At 40.0% G+C, this 20,481-nt stretch overlaps 1 protein-coding gene across 2 annotated transcripts; it reads left to right on the forward strand.

Annotated features, from left to right (window-relative positions):
- Positions 1 to 161: 161 nt before the first annotated feature.
- cunh12orf4 (chromosome unknown C12orf4 homolog) lies at positions 162 to 18,531 on the forward strand. 2 transcript variants are annotated; one of them, XM_051382294.1, is made up of 15 exons: positions 162 to 1,386; positions 1,464 to 1,558; positions 4,002 to 4,190; positions 5,562 to 5,707; positions 7,506 to 7,687; positions 8,731 to 8,830; positions 9,060 to 9,184; positions 10,564 to 10,670; positions 10,824 to 11,021; positions 11,333 to 11,461; positions 12,264 to 12,332; positions 12,459 to 12,661; positions 15,508 to 15,565; positions 16,034 to 16,101; positions 17,214 to 18,531. In XM_051382294.1, exons 3-15 carry the CDS (start codon positions 4,010 to 4,012, stop codon positions 17,304 to 17,306), a joined length of 1,659 nt encoding a protein of 552 aa, XP_051238254.1. In that variant the 5' UTR covers positions 162 to 1,386; positions 1,464 to 1,558; positions 4,002 to 4,009; the 3' UTR covers positions 17,307 to 18,531. The 2 variants fall into 2 exon arrangements, with proteins under 2 accessions (XP_051238254.1, XP_051238253.1); XM_051382293.1 differs by lacking the exon at positions 1,464 to 1,558 and having other exon boundaries at positions 168 to 1,386.
- The last annotated feature ends 1,950 nt before the right edge of the window (positions 18,532 to 20,481 follow it).

Here is a 20,481-nt window from a genome sequence, read left to right on the forward strand (position 1 = left end):
TATGAACGTGCACACTTACGCACGCGCGCGCACGGGCACACGCGGTCAAGTAAGACGTAACATTATATAACAGTCTTACACACACACACACACACACACACACACACACACACACTTTATACAAAGTTTGAACTGGATTCACAAGTTATGGTTGTATTGTACTTTTCTGTATTTATTATTATTATTATTATTATTAATAATAATTATATCAACTGCTCAATGTGCAACAGTATTTTATTTGTTATTGTCTATGAAATGAAAACAGATGATGTGGTAGTGCTTCCTGGGGAAGTGGGGACACTCTCGCATATTAATTTCACCACAAAAGGCCCAGTAGTATTTGCTTGACTTCAGACAGTAATGAAACTCATGAAATAAATAAGTGTTCCTTATTCCTTCCTCCACCTATATTTATAAAAGTAGTGAAAGTCATACAGGTGTAGTAAGTTATTTTCTGTTAGACGGTGTAGTAGTCAGCTGTCACTAAAACAAACATCTAGTATACAGCCTGAGTGTAAACTTACTTTCTCTTTCAGTTGTTGCTTGTAGAATTATTATATAATATATAATATCAAGTTAGACAAAGACACAAATATATAAATGAATAATAGTACACTTTAAAAAGTTTAACTTTCCTCAAAAGGATCCTGATTTGGTAAACTTAGATCAAGAAACATACTTATACGGTTAAGCTTCTTATAATTAAAAGTATGCTTTATATATATATATATATATATATATTTTCTATCTTGAGTGGGCTCTATGATAGAAGAGGAGGATGTGAATCTCTTTGAGATCATATAGTTCTCTCTATATACAAGATTAATCTCCTATCTGCCATAAAATAAAGAAAAAGAAGAATCTCCAACCTCTCCTGAGATGATGAAGTGAAACTATAAAACATCTTCATTAAGAGGCCACAAACTATTATTTATTTAATATGAAGTAGGATTATTTTTTTTTAATATTGATAATTATTTATTGTTATTAATGAGGTTTCACACAGCTCCACAGAAAGTATTACATAAAAACTAATGTTTATTATCTTTATCTTTATAGTAAGTCATTCATAAACCAGCCAGCAGGGGGCGCTGGTGCACAACGATACACGGCCTCGTAAATTGCGCTTTAGGATCAATAGATTCGTGACAATCTGCTTTGTACGTGGAAAAATAGCAACTAAAAAATATATATATACACACTTTGATGATTTATTAATCTTTCAAACACAGACTTTAGCGGTTCTGATGCACAATAAAAAATAAAAAGCTGTCGCGAAAGTGCTGTTTAGTGTCCGGCCGCCTCCCTCCGCTGCAGTCAGCTGACCGACCCAAACAGGAGGAGAAGGCTCTCTGCAACAGGAAACGCCACCATTCATACCCCCAGGTAAGTCTTCTATTACAACATTTACAGGTTAGAAACCGAGCAAAGCGAACACAGTGCCTCTCTTTTATTCGTTTCAGCTTCCAACCGAAACGTGAGCGAACAGGGAGCTGACTAACTCTACATCCAGCTTCAGTAACAGGACAAACGTGGCTGACATGTAACAGGGATTTAGGTCAGATATTAAACATATTGATTGTAGCCACTGGAGCTCACTTGTCTTTTGGTAGTTACAATTAAACACGTTATTAGTAAAGAAGTCTTGCTGTGTGGGGGGATGCTGCTTTCTCTGTGGTGGTTGGGTATTTTTATTATTCCCTCTCCTCAGCGAGAAGGTTATTATTCCTAGAGTATTATTATTATTATTATTGTATATATTGATTTGTTTTTTTACTGTATAATAGTCCATTAGACCCTCAGACTCTGTGTGGCTCTTTGTGTTCCTGTTAATCAGAATCAGGTTTATTGCCAAGTAGGTTTTCACATACAAGTGCAAAAGAATATACAGTGGGTACGGGAAGTATTCAGACCCCTTTAAAATGTTTCACTCTTTGTTTCTTTGCAGCCATTTGCTAAAATCAAAAAAGTTCATTTTATTTCTCATTAATGTACACTCAGCACCCCATCTTGACAGAAAAAAACAGAAATGTAGAAATTTTTGCAAATTTATTAAAAAAGAAAAACTGAAATATCACATGGTCATAAGTATTCAGACCCTTTGCTGTGACACTCATATTTAACTCACCTGCTGTCCATTTCTTCTGATCCTCCTTGAGATGGTTCTGCTCCTTCATTGGAGTCCAGCTGTGTTAAATTAAACTGATTGGACTTGATTAGGAAAGGCACACACCTGTCTATATAAGATCTTACAGCTCACAGTGCACGTCAGAGCAAATGAGAATCATGAGGTCGAAGGAACTGCCCAAGGAGCTCAGAGACAGAATTGTGGCAAGGCACAGATCTGGCCAAGGTTACAAAAGAATTTCTGCAGCACTCAAGGTTCCTAAGAGCACAGTGGCCTCCATAATCCTTAAATGGAAGAAGTTTGGGACGACCAGAACTCTTCCTAGACCTGGCCGTCCAGCCAAACTGAGCAATCGTGGGAGAAGAGCCTTGGTGAGAGAGGTAAAGAAGAACCCAAAGATCACTGTGGCTGAGCTCCAGAGATGCAGTAGGGAGATGGGAGAAAGTTCCACAAAGTCAGCTATCACTGCAGCCCTGCACCAGTCGGGGCTTTATGGCAGAGTGGCCCGACGGAAGCCTCTCCTCAGTGCAAGACATATGAAAGCCCGCATAGAGTTTGCCAAAAAACACATGAAGGACTCCCAGACTATGAGAAATAAGATTCTCTGGTCTGATGAGACCAAGATTGAACTTTTTGGCGTTAATTCAAAGCGGTATGTGTGGAGAGAACCAGGCACTGCTCATCACCTGCCCAATACAATCCCAACAGTGAAACATGGTGGTGGCAGCATCAGGCTATGGGGATGTTTTTCAGCTGCAGGGACAGGACGACTGGTTGCAATTGAAGGAAAGATGAATGCGGCCAAGTACAGAGATATCCTGGAAGAAAACCTCTTCCAGAGTGCTCAGGACCTCAGACTGGGCCGAAGGTTCACCTTCCAACAAGACAATAACCCTAAGCACACAGCTAAAATAACAAAGGAGTGGCTTCGGAACAACTCTGTGACCATTCTTGACTGGCCCAGCCAGAGCCCTGACCTAAACCCAATTGAGCATCTCTGGAGAGATCTGAAAATGGCTGTCCACCAACGTTCACCATCCAACCTGACAGAACTGGAGAGGATCTGCAAGGAAGAATGGTGTGGAAAACTTGTTGCATCAAGAAGACTCATGGCTGTAGTAGCTCAAAAGGGTGCTTCTACTCAATACTGAGCAAAGGGTCTGAATACTTATGACCATGTGATGTTTCAGTTTTTCTTTTTTAATAAATTTGCAAAAATTTCTACATTTCTGTTTTTTTTCTGTCAAGATGGGGTGCTGAGTGTACATTAATGAGAAATAAAATAAACTTTTTTGATTTTAGCAAATGGCTGCAAAGAAACAAAGAGTGAAAAATTTAAAGGGGCCTGAATACTTTCCGTACCCACTGTACATAGAAAAATATAAATAATTATGAAAATAAAGACAATATGATTGTTACTTATATAAATGAAGAGCTGTATAGTTTGCGCGACTTTTATTTTGCAGTATTGTTAAGGGAATGTGCAAGTGTGACACAATGATACTGCAAGTGTGCAAAGATATAAGTTATATGTTTTCACATTCATCTGCTGAAAGTGGAAAGTTTCTCTGTGCTCAGTGGAAATCAGGTTTTTAAGGGGTGGGACACAAATAGTTTGAAAGTCAACCCTGGTCCAGTAGGCAACGTATGCAGTGTGATGTAGAGACTTGAAACTTAAGAAAAACAAATGAAACAAAACCCATATTCATAGATTCTGGAAGTTTTAATGAGGTAGAAGGAGTAGATACCTTTTTTTTAAAAGGATTTTAATGTGGAAAGTTTTTTTTTTTTTTTTTCCCGACGCACATTATAATCAAAGCAGACTATTTGTAGTTCATTCATGTTTAACTGACGCAGCCGTTGTATTTTTCAGCTGCAGCCATGAAGAAGAACAAAGGCAAAGCGAACACTACTGCTGAGAAGGAGTTTGTCTTTGAGTTCAAGGCAGGGAAACACAATTGTGTCCTCAAAGTGCCTCTGCAGTTTCCTGTTCAAGAGAACATCAGTGACCTTCATGGACGCCTGATGCTGCTACATAAAATACCCTGCTACATAGAACATGGTGAGATTGTCACTCAGTAAAACAGAATCCATTTTAAGGATAAAGTTACCCAACCTTTGTTTTTCTCATGCAACTCCCTGCTCCACTTTTAAATCTCTAACTGCAACCACTACCATTACTCTAACATTAACCATATAATGTACAGCCTTAACGCTAACGCTTGAATGGGGAAACTTGTTAGGGCTCGTATGTATAACTCTGTCCCCAGCTTGTATTTGAAAGGAAATCAACGAATCTAAAAACCAAACATATACCGTAAATGTTTTGCTTAAATCACTGAACTCCCCCTGCCTTTATTGGGGACAGGCCTCTATTTGGGACAGGCCTTTAATTCCTTTGGCACAAAACTAAACTAAACTCTTAACTGCTGCTTCTGTTGAGCAAATTTGACAACTAACATGATGATTACGGTCACTTCAGAGGTCTCTCTTGTTTACCGTGTTTACCAGTAAGTCAGAATGAATTAACGTTATACTTTTGTTGTTGATCGTTTTCGTAAAATCTAGCGAACGATCGAATTGTGGAGAATCTATAACTGATCTAATGATGTGCATTATGTACATACTGACAGAAGTTTAAACATTTATATTTGTGTAAGAGATTGAAACGACTTAAAACTCGCTCAAGGTTTTAAGAGGTTTTTATACATCCAGATAATTTCTATAAAATCCAGACCAGGCCTCTATTAGAGACCTGCGTTTATTTGTCAAAACGTGTAGCCACACCAGGCTTTTAAAAGAGACCTGCATCTATTAGGGACCCTGCTTTTATTGGAAGTTTTACAGTATTCCTATAAGAGCTGCAACAACTAGTCGATTGATCAATTAGTTGTCAACTATTAATCACCAACTATCGTGATGATCGAATACTCGAATTAAGTCATTTTTTAAAATAGAAAATCTCTTTGGGCTCAACAGTGATCAACCTTTTTCACAATTTTTCAACATCTTATGGAACAACTAATCAATGAATCAAGAAAATGGTCGACAGATTAATCCTTAGTGATAATAGTTAGTTCATCCTTATTTGCAGTTGACAATGTTACACTGTACTCCTATAAAACACACAAGAACTGACCATACATTGATAATTGGAGACTGTTAAAATTATATTATATAGAAGAAACATCAGATTCTGTTTATTTGAGCCTAATCCCCTCGAATAATGTCTCTCTACACGTGCTCCGGGGGAAGAGATGATACTGTCAGCATGCATGCTATTAGTGTGAAACCTAAACGGATGGATTGGGTCCAGCTCATTGATTTTGCAGTGTAACTCTTGGCTTTCCACAGAAATGAAAAAATTTTTAAGTGACTGTTTTTTTTGCTGCGTGTGCACCTCCCCCTCTCCACCCACCCCCCGCCCCTGCAGAGCTGAAAACCTCGCTTTCCACCTTCATCGAGAACGAGACCATCCTGGATTATGACAGAGAGGCAGAGCTGGCCCTGCAGAGACTCACAACGGGAGATGTGGATGTAAACCAGCTCACGAACGCATGGACCCGGTCTTATGTGGAGGTGATAAACACATATCAGTATGTTATTGTGTCTAAAATCTGATCTCAGGGTTTTTAATAGCTATTAGTTGCTTTTAACACTGGTTCTGACCCCCACTAGGGGTCGCCAGAGCTTCACAGGGATCTTCTTCAATTAAAAAAATACACAGTCGGCCTATATCTCAGCATTATATTCATTCTTGTGAAGAAAACTAAATTAAATTGTTATTTTAAAAGTTAAGACTATTAATTAAGATATAAAATTGTAAATAATCTCACAGGATAAGGGCATGGTGAAGATATATTCACTCTTGTTAATAAAAAATAAGCCTATTAAGTATGTATGATTATTTAAAAAATCATAAAATACACAATACAGAGAGGGGATTGTATAAAAACGTACTAAATATAAAAAAAAACCTCAATATTCACAGGAAAGAAAGGAAAGTCTGTTGTAGACTAACATCATTAGATTGGAGAATAATGGCATAAACATCAGTTTATTGACTGAATGAGACCATCCACATAAACGTAACCTGTTTCAAAGTCAGTTTGTTTGCTGCCTCTGTGATTAATCAATCAATCAATCACATGCCGTATAAACTTCTCTGCAGTTCCCCTCCTGTTTGCTGCCTGGATGAGCGTATCAGGTCTGACAGTTTCTGTTTGTGGCTTCAAAATGCTGTTTTGCACTTCGAATTTTCTGGTACATCATTAGACAGATTGTTAAAAAAATAAAAACTTTAGCTAGATACATATATGTAGAATATGTACAGCACGTTTTATTCTTGGCAGGTGTTCCATAAAGTAAATTTCAGACCACCGGCTGCTCAGCACATTGTATCCATGTGTCTGTATTCAAGTGCCCTCGGATGCTCCCTCTAACTTCGAGGCAGTCATGGATCATTAAAGTAATTTAAACAGAAGAAGTGCAGTGCATCTGCAAATTGATTATTCATGAGTTCCTGGGAAAAAGAAATCTCATTGCATAAGCCCAAGTGCTGTGTTTAATGTCTCTCCATTGCACTTGGTTACACTTTAATGCGTTTCTTCCCGGTGATCCAATATGTGGCGGGCGGTTGCACATATTGAGAAAAGAGTGATCATTTTTATGTTTTGGATCAATACAAAACAAACAGTGTAGTGACACCAAGACGTGAACTATGGGGTTTTATAATTAAACTAAGCATGGTCTTCTTAATGAAAGTGACTGTCTCTTATTTCGTGTTTTAAAAAAGGTCAATAAGATCATTTAGTTTTACTCTTCCCAGGCAGGGGCATTTATAGAAAGACGAGGGCTAACTCGGCTTGTGTTGTGAAGCCTCTGACCCACTGCACTCAGACATTTAGGACTGGCTACCCGTTAACATTTTACTGCAGTCACACAGAAATACACATGGAAGCCTTCCAGTGTCCATCGTGTTTGTGGCCTGAAGATTCCTGAGCCCGTATAAATAGAGGAGTTTCAGATTCTGAATACTCTTATGTTGCTTCTCTAATTATGGATGGGGTGCATCAACTGCCCTGGTTTACTGAGCGGAGCAAAACATTCAAAATGTGTTGGTATTATATTCCCTCTATCTCTCATTCCACCCCTGCAGTTTATTTATTTCGAGGGGCGGCTGTCGCTCATAAGGTAGAGCCTGTTCATGTGTCCTTGATTTTATTCTTCTGAGCATCTCGCTGACTCACAGCAAGTGCCGCAGATTATCACCCAGAAGTGATTAGTTTCAAACAGTGAAGCCATTTCTTTCCGCCTTTTTTGTAACCATTTGCTGCTGCCTCTTGCAAACACTCCTTTCTTCTATCGCTGTTTTCAGACCACACTGGAGCACGCTCGGCCCGAAGAGCCCAGTTGGGATGAGGACTTTGCCGATGTTTACCATGAGCTGATCCACTCCCCTGCCTCTGATACCCTTCTCAACCTGGAGCACAACTACTTTGTTAGCATCTCCGAGCTCATCAGTGAGAGAGACATGGAGATTAAGAAGCTGCAGGAGAGGTTGGTGTTATTGCCTGGATCCTTGGATATTATTTCTCCCCCATCTTTATTTGTATATTTACATAGTGTATGGCTAAAGCTGTATTCTTCTAGGTGCTTTTGCACCCTAAGAAGATTGGTTCATTTGGTCCCGACCAAGATTAAACATTATACATTGTTGTTCACACCAACTTTTTAAGGAGATAGTTACTGAGGGATTTTATTTATATAGCCCAAAACCACCAATTTGTTTGCCCCGGGGGGTTTTACAGGCTGCAGATGGATCTTCTGTTCACAATCAGCAGATGGATCTAATAGTAGTATAGCTTTTTAATTCCTGCTGAAATCACAGATTTACTATCATAAAATCTGTTGGTCTGTTTTGCTTTCAAACCACAAATGCACCCACTTGCAAGTGGACTGAGACCCACCTTTTTTCAGATGCTGTCGGTCCAGAGGTTGACAGCTTCCACACCATCCCACAGTGTTTGGTTTGTCCGTTCTGGGCTACTGTAGAAACATGGTGGTTCAACAAGAGGACCCGCTCCCTCTGTAGATAAAACCGTCTCATTCTAAGGTTTAAAAAAAAACCTCCACTATGATTATTATTTTCAGGCGATTACACACTAATGAAAACATACCTATGAATATTAAATTACATTTCTGCCACTTGATCCTCCTAAATGGGCCTTTAAGTCATTTATACCAACCCTGTATAAATGACTTAAAGGTGTTAATGTTGTGTTTCTTTATCTCTCACTGGTGTCTGGGCTTTGACACTGAGACTTTTCTCTACTTTGCTTTTATAAAGATATTTCCTTGTACTTATTACACTGCTGCTTTGCACATTTTACTCATGATGGTGGAATCACTAGGTTTCAGTTTACACCTAAAGGTAAACAGAAAATCCTTTTTGCACCTTGTTATGCCAATGAGTTATTGTCTTTCTATTTCTTAAGCCATCTAACCCACGGTGTTCTTAACTTGTGTTGAAATAGCACATGGCTCTGTTTTTCAGTTGTATAGATGATGTATTAAATGAACGAATGTTTTGTGTGTGGCAGGCAAGCAGCTGAAATGGACAAAGTGATGCATGAGCTGGGGAACACTTTGAGTGACCATGACGTAAATGCAGTTGCCTCGCAACACTTTGACGCACAGCAGGTAAAAAAAAAAAGAAGTCAGGATGCTCTGTAGAAGTGTTAAAAGCAGGCGTACCTTGATCCAGGTACAAAGTTATCATTTCTCCACAGACATGGCAGGGGATTCATTTGGGGAATTTTCCAACTACAGGTTCAGATTAGCCCTAGCTGACTAGTGAAAGTATGCTGTCTTCATAAAAAAAGTTCCTCAGTTTTTTGGGTTTTTTTTACTTTTTGTCTTTTTTGAGCAGGTATTGGAGAACAAGTGGGCCAGTGAGCTGAAGCAAGTTACAGACATTCAAAAGCAGGAGTATCAGGAGTGGGTCATCAAACTGCACCAGGACCTGCAGAAGTCCAACAACAGCAGCCAAATTAAGTGGGTTTGTCTGTTTGTGTTTGTGTATCTACTCAAACAGACTGTTAACATGTTATATTTGTGTATACTGAAGCATAAACTTTGTTTGTGTACACACATCTGGTATCTGTACGCTCACTTTACTCCCATATGCACCTGAACAGGCTCTTTCAGTTCTGTCACTCACTCTTTTTCTTATATGTCAGGGTAAAGCCAAAGCAGGTGATCCAAGATAATGGCAGCTGGAGTCGGGCGCTTATATTCTTATTAGGTGGAAAAAGAAAAGCTGCAGTGCAGGCGAGGATGAATGCAGTGTGAGGCGTTGGAGTGGCATTGTGAGAAGGCACTTCGTGATATTTATTCACTGACAGTGAGCCATCTGTGTAGAGGCTTTGGCTTGTTTGGCCTATGAGGTTTAAGTTCAGCTTAAGGTTATTTGTAGAGGGATTAAGAATGGTAGAGTTATTTTTAAACCTTAAAACGTACAAATAAAATGCTTATATCCCTTATGTGAATTGTTTTAATGGGAAAGTCTTACTGAATCTTGCCCAGAGATCAAACTGGTCCCTTAACTAACGGACTTCTGCAGCAGTAATCCAAAACACGACGTGTCTGCTGGCCCTTTGAAGAACAGGCTCCATTTACATAGAAATTGAAGTGATTACAAGAGGTCAAAAACTCATCTTAGTTTGACTGATGCTCCGCTTTGCAGTATCAGTTATGACTGGCATCTTGGGATAAGAAGTCTAATAGTGCTTAACAGTAATGTGATCCCACACAGTGGTGGTTTAAATTCAGGTCTTCCACTCCTCGGCATATATTGGATATTCCATCAAAACACAGATACCACCAGGACCTGTATGCTAAGAGCTTCTCAGACAATATGCTGACCCTGCATCAGTTTTTCCTAATGATGAATATCATTATCTTGCTATGTGTGGGTGGAACTTAATACTTCTACATCAGCACTTTGAACACTTTGTAAATAGGCATTTTTTTAAAGCTGTAGCCCGTAAAGGAAAACTACAACCAGAGTTCAAGCTGAATGTTTTCTCACTTTTTGTCAATGAAGTGCTGAAATGAAAACAGATAATGCTTACAACTAAGTATCTGTCAAACGGCACGCTATATTATTTCCTGTTTTATTGTATTTATAGTCCAAGAAGAAGCCACGAAAACAGATGCTGAATTGGAGGATTTTTCCTTTTAAAAGTGTGAAAAGTACCCTTTATGTTCAATAATGTCATATTCCAGGCAGCATAACAATTATTTTATAAAATACTAAAATATTATGCCTGCATTTCATTTTCTCTTTTCTCTGGATGGTTCTTTCATTGGACCTATAAAACCTACATCAGGTGTACTAGATTTGATGGATCTCTTTACTGATTGATTTCCAGTGAGGAGATTAAAGTGCAGCCCAGCCAGCTGTCGGAGCCCGCAGACTCTGGGGCCAGGATGTTTGAGGAGCAGCCTCAGCTGGAGGAGAGTTTCACCATACACTTAGGTGCCTGACTTCAAACAAGTATTAACTGTAACCATGTTCATTCAGCACTTCCACTACATTCTATTTTTGGTAGTATAAGAGTGTAAATATGTGTCCAACAGATGTGAACTACAGTAAAATGTATAATATTTTTTTTAAATATATATATTTCAGGAGCACAGCTGAAGACGATGCACAACCTGCGGCTGGTCCGGGCAGACGTGCTGGACTTCTGTAAGCACCGGCGGCACGGCAGCAGTGGAGCAAAGCTGAGGCGGCTACAGACGGCCCTTTCGCTCTACTCGTCCTCACTCTGCGGTCTGGTGTTGTTGGTCGACAACAGGGTCAACTCCTACAGTGGCATCAAGAGAGGTCAGGGCAGAGTCTTAGAGGGACACTTGGACAACCTGGGGTGTTTTTTTGTAGAACATTTGCTATAAAATGTAGCTGTTGGATATGTTATGGATATTTTCCATAAGAATTCTTTGAACTTTGTGATATTTTGGCACCAATGTATTGTAATGTATGTATTCATATTCTTTCACACCTCTTGAAATGATTTGTTTAAAGATCAGGCACTTCAGTCACCTTTAACTCTTGAGTGGTAGTATAGTATGCAGACATAATTACAGAGATGAGGTCTGCATAGACGTGATTTTGACCTGCTCTGTGTTGACTCCCAGACTTTGCAACTGTGGCGAAGGAGTGTACAGACTTCCACTTTCCCTGTCTGGAGGGGCAGCTGGAGGAGGTGCAGCAGGTGGTGCTCTATGCCCGAGCCCAGCGGAGCAGCAAGCAGAAAGAACAACCTGGTGAGGCTTTTGGCTGCTCCTTGTGTCCCACTGTCAACACAGCTGTAATGTGGAAGAAGGTTAGAAAGAGGAAGGCAAGACTGGTGAGGCTGAGGCCTCCGTGAATCTGCATTCCACAAGAAGTGTAGCTAAAGACCTGGACACAGACGCTGCTGAGGAAAAGTGATTATCCCAGACAGCCGGGGTGCCTTTTTTTAGCCAGCTATGCACTATAAAATGCCTAACTAACATTGTTATTCATGCCACGGAGACACAGAGCAACAGGATACAAGTTGTTGTACCATCTTAGAGTTGTGTTTTGCTGAAGTTACTCTCGACATACAGGGCATACTCACTTTGTGGGTGATCTCTAATTTATCTGATTTGATGTTAAGCAAGACAAGAAAGAGAATCCTTATCTCTTATTTTGAAGGAGCATGAGAGTAAAAGTCAAAAGAATGAACCGAGGGGGAAGTGCAACTACATACACGACTCACAGTGTAGTGCAGTACAAACACTTTCACTGCAAACATTCGCACAAAGTTGGAGAATGTGAGGGACATGCCAGCAGTTTGAGAGGGGGATTAAATTGTCAGGAAGTAGAAGACACTTTACGTCGCTGCTACTGTGTTGACAGGAACCTATGTCCAGATCCTTATCACAGCATGGGCTGAGTGGTTCACAGAGTTGAGCTGTATATAGAAACATTCTTTCTAGCTTACAAACCTTTCAAGGAAATTCCAGCTGCTAGTGCCATGAAGTGTCCTCCTGAGATATTTCACATGCATTCTGATTGTATATTTTGAATTCTGTGTCCTTGCAGAGATTCCAAGGAATGGCGGTGATGATAAGAACAAAAATGTGGAAAGAAATCCATCCAATATCTTACCAGGTAATATATTTTTTACACTGACTTAGATTGACTCACTGATTTATTGTTTTTAGCCCATACTCGTTCTCCGTAGCTTATTTCAAATATCACACACTTACATGCTGTACCTGCTGTCTCTTCCCTAAGGTGAGTTTTACATCTCGCGCCACTCCAACCTGTCAGAGGTCCATTCTGTCTTCCACCTGTGCGTGGACGACAACGTGCGGTCGGGGAACATCACGGCCCGGGACCCGGCCATCATGGGCTTGAGGAACATCCTGAAAGTCTGCTGCACACATGACATCACCACCGTCACCGTACCGCTGCTGCTGGTCCACGACATGTCGGAGGTAAGAGAAGCACAGTGGACGCTAGTATAAGCAAACATACTAAAACATCTAAAACTCCACAAGTTCCTTTGTACAGCTCCAAAAACTGTGTAAAATGTTCATCAGATTTCTCCAAATGGAGCATAGGAGAAAATAGAGCGTCTAACAAGGTAAATGTTTGAGTTGGACAGTGCAATTGTTGGCTATCAAACACTTGACTTAAACAGATTAGGAAACGGCTGCAGTGTAAGCATTTCTCACAACTAGCTCTGTATTCGGTGATCCTGTGAGATTTAGTGAATTTGTACCTCAGGTGAGTAAGGTGTCTTGGGTTCTTGTACCCCAGGGAGCTCTTCTGCGTCTGTCAGCGTACGGCTCTACTAATTTTTGAAAATAAAGTACTATATGAAGTCAAATTATCCTCTGTACCTGACTATAAAAAGTAGTTGGCAAGCAAGCGGAGAAGTCCAAACAGTTAAATGGTTCAAATAGTTAGCTTAAAAATGAATAATGCTTGAGATATTAAGCTGAAAGTAATGGATAAATGGTGAAACTTCCAACTTCTCCAAGTGGTGGTAGTAGTCTGAATGCACTTGACCAAACCAACCTGACCATTTACAGTTCAATGGTCTCAAAAGATATCGTAACATCCACCATTATATACACTCTCGGGAGTTCAGGGTCACGTTTGGCTAGAGAACGCCACCCTGGGAACTGATAGGGATTCAGTGTTGCTCAACAACACTTGAGCTGGGAAGATTCAGCTCTTGAACCTTCATCATAAACCCCATTAGTATCATCTTCTGTCTGCTTTGGTCTTGTACTTCTGTGTTAAGCCTCAGTAGTTTGTGATTGTTTGTGATGGAAGGGGAAGAAAAGCCTGCTGTTTCCGTGGTCGTAACCCGATGGCGTAGTCACAATTTCTTGCCTTTCATTCTGCCTCTGCTTGTTTATGCACTGCATCCTCAGCTGTGGTCTGGCTTGTCAAGGCACTGGCTGTGAGTTTGGCCTACAGCTTAACATTTTCCAGGTTTAAAACCAGGAGGGCAAAGGAGAGAGAGTCGTGAACTCTTCTGTTTACTCAGAGTGTGCAGCAGCGCTCTGAACTCACACAGGGAAGAGTAACAGAGAGTGCTTTCAGTGACTGATGAACTGAGCCCAAATCAAGCAGAGTGAAGGCAAATATCCACTCACAATGAGGTGGAATTTTCTTCTTATATCTGGAAATTAGAAAAATCTTTTTATTTTTTATTTGATCTGCTGAAAATTAATGGAATTGGGATTTTCTTTTACCCTGAATAGCATCTCCTTCTTAGACCTTCAACTGAATACACATTAAAACTTAATAAACTGAAAATACCATTAAGATGGAAAGTAAATTCTAAGCAAGCCAAGTCTGGAGTGCACTCATGCTACAACATGCCCAGTGCAGTTTTTCTTCTCATGTCTAATCAAGAGTCTTTGTTTACATAACCAAGGACTTCTAACTTTTGAAGCCTCAGGAACCAAAGGAACTTTAATTGATAGCTTCTGGTTTCACATCAAAACTTTCCATCCATCATCCTTCTTTTGGGTCTCGTCGGCCATTTAGTGGAGATGTTTGCCTGTTCGTACAAGCCTATTCTTGTGTTTCGGCGTTTAAAACAACTGAGCCGGGCCCCTTATTCCCATTTTAAAATGTTTTATTCTTTTTTTTCCCTTGAGTATTTACAGTTTGAGGCAAAAGGAACACAGAAGAATTGCTTAATACTACACTAATGCAAGTTTAGACGTTTGCGGAGATGAAATTGAAAACCGGTTCACAGACAATGAGGCCCAATTTCACAACTGTTATGTTCACGTTTCTGGTTGTAAGGAATGCCTGTCCTTGCCTCAGTCGCTGCCGGTACCAGCCTCAGTTATGATGAAAAACTCTTGAGTATACTATCCTATTGTTAATTCGTCAAAGACACATTGCTCAAGCCTGTGCAGTTTATGTTGAGACACGGCTGACAGGGGGCTAAATGTGGGCCTGGATGGCTCTCCTGCCTCCAGTTCATGGATCCAGTTTGTTGACTTGGAACACATTTCTAAGTGGGTGAAAGGCTTTGTGTGTTTGTGTTTGTGTGTGTGTGTGTTTGGGAGAGACTCCACCTATCTGATTCTCCTCGCCCTGAGCAAAGGTTGACTGCAGAGATGACTGCCTGCTGAGGTCACTGTGTGCAGCCGGCGGCCTGGAGCCAAACACACTCCGAACTGAAGGGACATGAGAAGTTGCCTTTATAAGAAGGGCTAGTTCTGCATAGATACAGTCACCTGACAGGAGACTTTGCGTGTGACCTACTTAATATGTATATGAGACTCAGACCCCTAAGGAGTTAAGTAATGTACAATGTACAATTTTAACTGTTAATATGACTCAGCATTGATACCACCAACAAAAATTGTGCTTTCTGTGATAAATAAGCAATTATAATAAGTAAACAAATAAATGAATAGCTTCAATTTGAAAAGAAGAGAACAAAATGAAAGGGGATTTTGGTTTACATCTATGGAATTGAAAAAGAGGTAAATAATAGAAATAATGATGATAACAATACCTTATTTGCTCTAATCAGAGACCTATAAAAGGTATACATGTTTTATAATTTACGATTAATAGTATTTCTTTTTAATAAAATGTTACTTACGTCTAAATCGAAGTGCATCATTACTTCTATTCAGAGTCTGGGCCATCGCCACTCTCCAGTTAATCAAAATCAGTCTTCATGCCAACAAACTATCATATAATCACATTGTAATATCTGAACTAGTTTTGCTGCACTTTATTTTTTTTTAAACACACTAAACAAAACAATCCAGTGTTCTCATCTCTTCTCTCTCTGCAGGAGATGACCATACCGTGGTGTCTTAAGAGAGCCGAGCTGGTTTTCAAATGTGTCAAAGGTAAGATCAGAGTTTGATATTATATGACTGTAAATTAGTTAATTGATTCTTTTTGTGGGGCTATTATGCTAACATCATTTTACATTGCACCTTTCAAAATGAGTTGATGTGATGCAGAAGTTTGATAGCAGAGGTTTTCAGCTTTTTAAAACATGTACTGGACACCTTTCTTTAAAGTCAAACAGCAAAGAGAATCGAAGAGATAGACTTACCAGTGTGTCTACTGGCAGTGTTGTGAATTTTCCACAATGCGAAGCTGATCAAAAATGTGATATGTTTTAACTAAGAGGCACCCTTACTTCCTGTTGATTGCTAAAACAGTTCCTCTCTTGCTTGGGAGTGCAGGTAGAAACACAAAAAATGTTTACTTTACTTTAAACTTAATACAACAAACATTACACATAGATATTTAAAAGTGATGATTTTGTGTTAAATGTGTATCACTTTCCAATCTTTTTTCATTTGCAGGCTTCATGATGGAGATGGCCTCCTGGGATGGAGGTATATCACGCACTGTCCAGTTTCTAGTGCCAAAGGTGAGAGCACAATGTACTACCTGCATTTTTGGTTTCACAACTTATAGCTGAGGCCCTTTGAGCACTCGCTTGCCAGCAAATCTCTGTGTTAATTCAACAACAGTGTATACTTAAGGCCTCACTGGTACACAAGATCACAAAAGGCGCACCTGGTCGTGCAGTTACACACCTTTTAAGCATAGGCGGAGATGAAGAGACTGTTTGAAAAGCATAACCATAAATCATAGATAATAGAGTTTTAGGTTGTTTGCACTGATGTCTGTGATAAAACAGAGCTCAGACCCTCATCCACATAACATATAAACAGATTAACGTGTATATTCCCAACACCGAGGCGTAATCTTAAACTTACTTGGATATCCACGTCTAACCTTATGTCTTTATAAATAGCATTCAAATTTACAGATGTTGCTTCAGGTTCAGCGTCATCAGTTTCTCAAGTAATTGTGACCTCAACGCTGGATGAAGCATAACTGTTACTTTATTTTTAAGCTGGATGTTGTATACCTATAGCTATTGTGGTTTGTCAGGAAGGCAGCAGAGCCTATAGCAAGATCTCATGTTGACAGGTTAAGATGATAAAAACCAGCGGCATCAAAGCACTCCGACTGTATAGGCTTCCTGTCAACATGCTCAGACGCTATTTAAAATAGCACTTCTTGTTTTCACCTACGCCTCAAAGAGGAGCGCTAGCTAAATATATACCCCTCTGTGTTGGTGTGTGGCTGAAGGATGCGAGTGTGACTGTGTTTTCTGCTTAAAGATTAATACTTAACATTCTTATTTGACGGGTGGGGATGCTTAGAGTGACACGGTATGTTTCCGCCCCCCCGTTGAAGTCACAGCTGCCGGAGCTCACATCACTCGAGCATCTTGACTACTGTTCCCTCAGGATGAAAAGACCCTGTGATGTTGAACTAAAGGCCACCGCAGGGGCTGTTAACACTTTGGCTGTACACAAACGGTCCAGATGTATTTTTGTTTCATTGCTTCCCTTTCCATTGTCACAGCAAACGTGTATACATGAGTTTGTCTTCTTTACATTGGTGCTGCAACAAATCTCGGTCCCTTGTCGCTCACTAATCCTGGTTGTGTCTCTTTTGTATCGACAGAGTATCTCAGAGGAGATGTTCTACCAGTTGAGCAATATGCTGCCTCAGATCTTCCGTGTCTCCTCCACCCTAACACTCACCTCAAAGCACTGACGGATCGAGACGCACCACATCTCATCCTCCAGACATTCAGACTAACGGAGACACGTTTATTCTAAAAGCAGTTATATTTCTTGTTTTTCTTATCAGGACCAGTAACATGGTGGCATTACAGCACTTACAAAGAGTATTTTAAATGAGAAGAGACATTTTTATGCAACTGGTGAGACATTTTTTTTATTTTTTGCACCTTCAAAAAGCTACACACGCTGTAAATGCTTCTTACTGAAAGAGGCCTGGAGTCAGCCGCTCACCAAAGCAGCTGCTACGATTATCATTTCAAGCCCCCGGGGTGCGGTTCTGGTGACAGAGTTTTATGACATCATGACATCAGCCGCCAGCGTTTGCAAGTATTCCTTTAAAGCTTGCAATCTCGTTCGAGCTACAGCATAACGGAGAAAGGGGTGTTGGTGAAGTTGTTTTAACTCGCTGGTACGACCGAGCGGATGAAGAAATGTGAAAACCACAGTATTGTTTACAAAAATTATGAATGCTACCAAGGCAAATTCCTTGTATTAGAAAATTTTATTGGCAATAAAACTGTTCCTGATTCTGATTCACCACACATAACCATACAGATGGATATAATAACAGTGTATTGATCATAAAAACCCATCAGAGAGCTCAGCTGCGGATCAAATTGTGTAGTTTTAATGTGCAGTATAAGGCCCCTGTCGACATTTCATCTGTTGAATGTTCACAAGTTAGTCTTGATGTATAACCACACAGTTCAGTCATCACATGAGATTAAGCAGTCTAAGCCCATGCGTCATTGGCTTCATATTCGGAGGCTGATTTGTCCAGAGAGAAGTGGCATAAACTTGGCTCTTCTAGCCCTAAAGACAAACGGCGTTGCTGCTGACATGAGCAGCGTGCAGGTGTTTTTTTATGCTGCATTGCAGTGAGTTGTAGCGAGGATCACTCTTCCTGTGAGTGTGAGTGTGTGTGTGTGTGGACACACGTGTGCGGTCCCTCCCCTCTACCTCTGTAACAGCAGATGGCACTGTTCTTAAAGACAAAGATGTGAAAAGGGTGACCAGACACACTTCTCTAAAGCCTGCTGAAATTCATCTCAAGACATTTTGGTCCACGTTCATCACAAACGTTCAGCCTCCGTGGTCTCGTATCTTCAGTGGTAACTACTCATGTATTCTGTGTATGTACTGTATGTGTTTACATTTTTATGTTTTAATAAAAACATCACAGTCACCCCTACTAATTTGATGTAAATTCTTAATGAAAGCATTTATAAGCTCATGACAGATCTTCACATTTTGGATGATTATGTTTTTTTTCCCTCCCCCTCTGCCCAGAGTGATGCACTTCTAGTGGCGTTCGGTTCAGCATTTAATTTAGTGTTGATGGGTTACCCACAGGCACATAATCTCTCTGAAGTTAATAATCCATGTCATTCATTGGAATTACTTTTCCCGCACATGTAACGGTGACCTGTAAGCTATTTCAGACAGACTCAAATCAATTCAGCTCGTCAGAGAGTTCTCCGCCGTCACCGTTCAGCGGCGGTATTAGATGATTAAAAGAGGAGCAGTCAAAAGCAAGTTGCCTTCTCTTCTTTTAAAGATAAACAAGATGGTCAGCAGCTGAGAGTTATGAGATTTCTTAATAGCTTCATGTTGAAATCTGCAACTGTTTATCACACTGCCATGCTGAGGACCCACAAAATTGTAAGAATATGTATTGCTGAGTGTTTAGCATTCTTGGGATTGGTCCCAGTGGCCTGGAGTGTTGGGTTTCCTTGGCTGGGTTTCCTTGGGCCACGGTCCACCTCTCCCTCCTCTGTCAGTGCTGTACACGTGCTTGAAAATGATCGGGGCAACATTCACAAACCCGGGGACGTGGAAAGTATTCATTCATATAGGAGATTTTTCCCTTAAACAACTGAGTTACACATGGAAAACAAGTACCACGAGCCACCTGTTAAAAGCTGACAGTCGTGAAACCCAAAGCCCTCCTCAGTGGAACCAGCATGGGCTCAAGCATTCATTGGAAAGGGGATGTCCGGTCACTCACAGGCATGGAAACATGACCAGGGAACAGTCATCGACAACATGTGATGGTCCATAAATTAAACTGTCTCGAAGGGAACGTTGTTTTGAGTCACTTTAAGTGGAAACTTTATTAAAAGAAACATCAGTTTACATTCATCTGATTGATGGGCCAACTGAGGATAACCCCTAATGACTGGTACAGGAACATACAATATATATATATATTTAAATTTAGATTTATTTATTTACTGTTGTTGTGAGTGTTTCATGACATCATCCATGAATGTCAGGCATAAGTTTTGTCCTTCCCTGGGAAAAAGTGCCCATAGTTTTACCCTTACAGTGTAGAATTATTCAGTGATAATTGATTTCCCCACCTAATTTAACTTGCCTGGGAATTACAAGTCTGAGGAATGGCATGCCAGCGCTTGCTGGACAGAAATGGTGGTTACGCACAAGAATTAAAGGATAGTTTGAATGAGAGGAAAAAAAACATTGTATGAACATAGATTTCAAAAATAACATGATGCAGAATATTAAAGCATATTATTCTGAAAGGAATATCCTATGTCATTTGGGACATTGTAGCTACATACACATCCAATAACAGTTCAAATAATTAATTTCATTAATTTACATTTACATTTTATGGTGAAAACGGATAATTATAAGAATAAGACTGACTTTTTCTGCTTCATGCAATGAGCCAATGTTTCAATGAGCAAACACAACTAGAACGAATAGAAGAACGAGCTAGGTTGGTCGGAATGCATAAAAATTTATAATTAATGTATTTAAAACCTTTTTAACGAAAACGGCATGTCTAAATAAAAACATGTATTAATCTGTTTGTTTATTCATTCATCTGTTTGTTTACAGCCGTTTTTCACACACGTCACAGACACTGCAACCGGAACTTGCTTGAAAAAATAAAATCTTGCGTCCCACTTGACCCGTATGAGGAATTTCTGAAAAGAACACAACAAAACAATAAAATATGCACCACAGTTCAGTTTCTATGAATGAATTGCTTATTCGCTTTGTTTGGATGTTTTATTTGCTATAAAATTGTGTCATCCAGCGGGGGAAAAAAAGTGCCCCTTTTATTTTGAAACCCCCCCCAACACCGGAAGCCGTTGCTCTGATTGCTCCTACCTTGA

Source organism: Dicentrarchus labrax, unplaced genomic scaffold (genome assembly GCF_905237075.1).
Source record: "Dicentrarchus labrax unplaced genomic scaffold, dlabrax2021, whole genome shotgun sequence".
Taxonomy (NCBI): domain Eukaryota; kingdom Metazoa; phylum Chordata; class Actinopteri; family Moronidae; genus Dicentrarchus; species Dicentrarchus labrax.

Bases quoted from the DNA above. Each gene is read 5' to 3' on its own strand.
- cunh12orf4 (XM_051382294.1), top strand. From the start codon at position 4,010: ATGAAGAAGAACAAAGGCAAAGCGAACACTACTGCTGAGAAGGAGTTT. The intron at 15,566-16,033 runs GTAAGATCAGAG...TTTCATTTGCAG, and splicing joins GGTTTTCAAATGTGTCAAAG to GCTTCATGATGGAGATGGCC. The intron at 16,102-17,213 runs GTGAGAGCACAA...TTGTATCGACAG, and splicing joins TCCAGTTTCTAGTGCCAAAG to AGTATCTCAGAGGAGATGTT.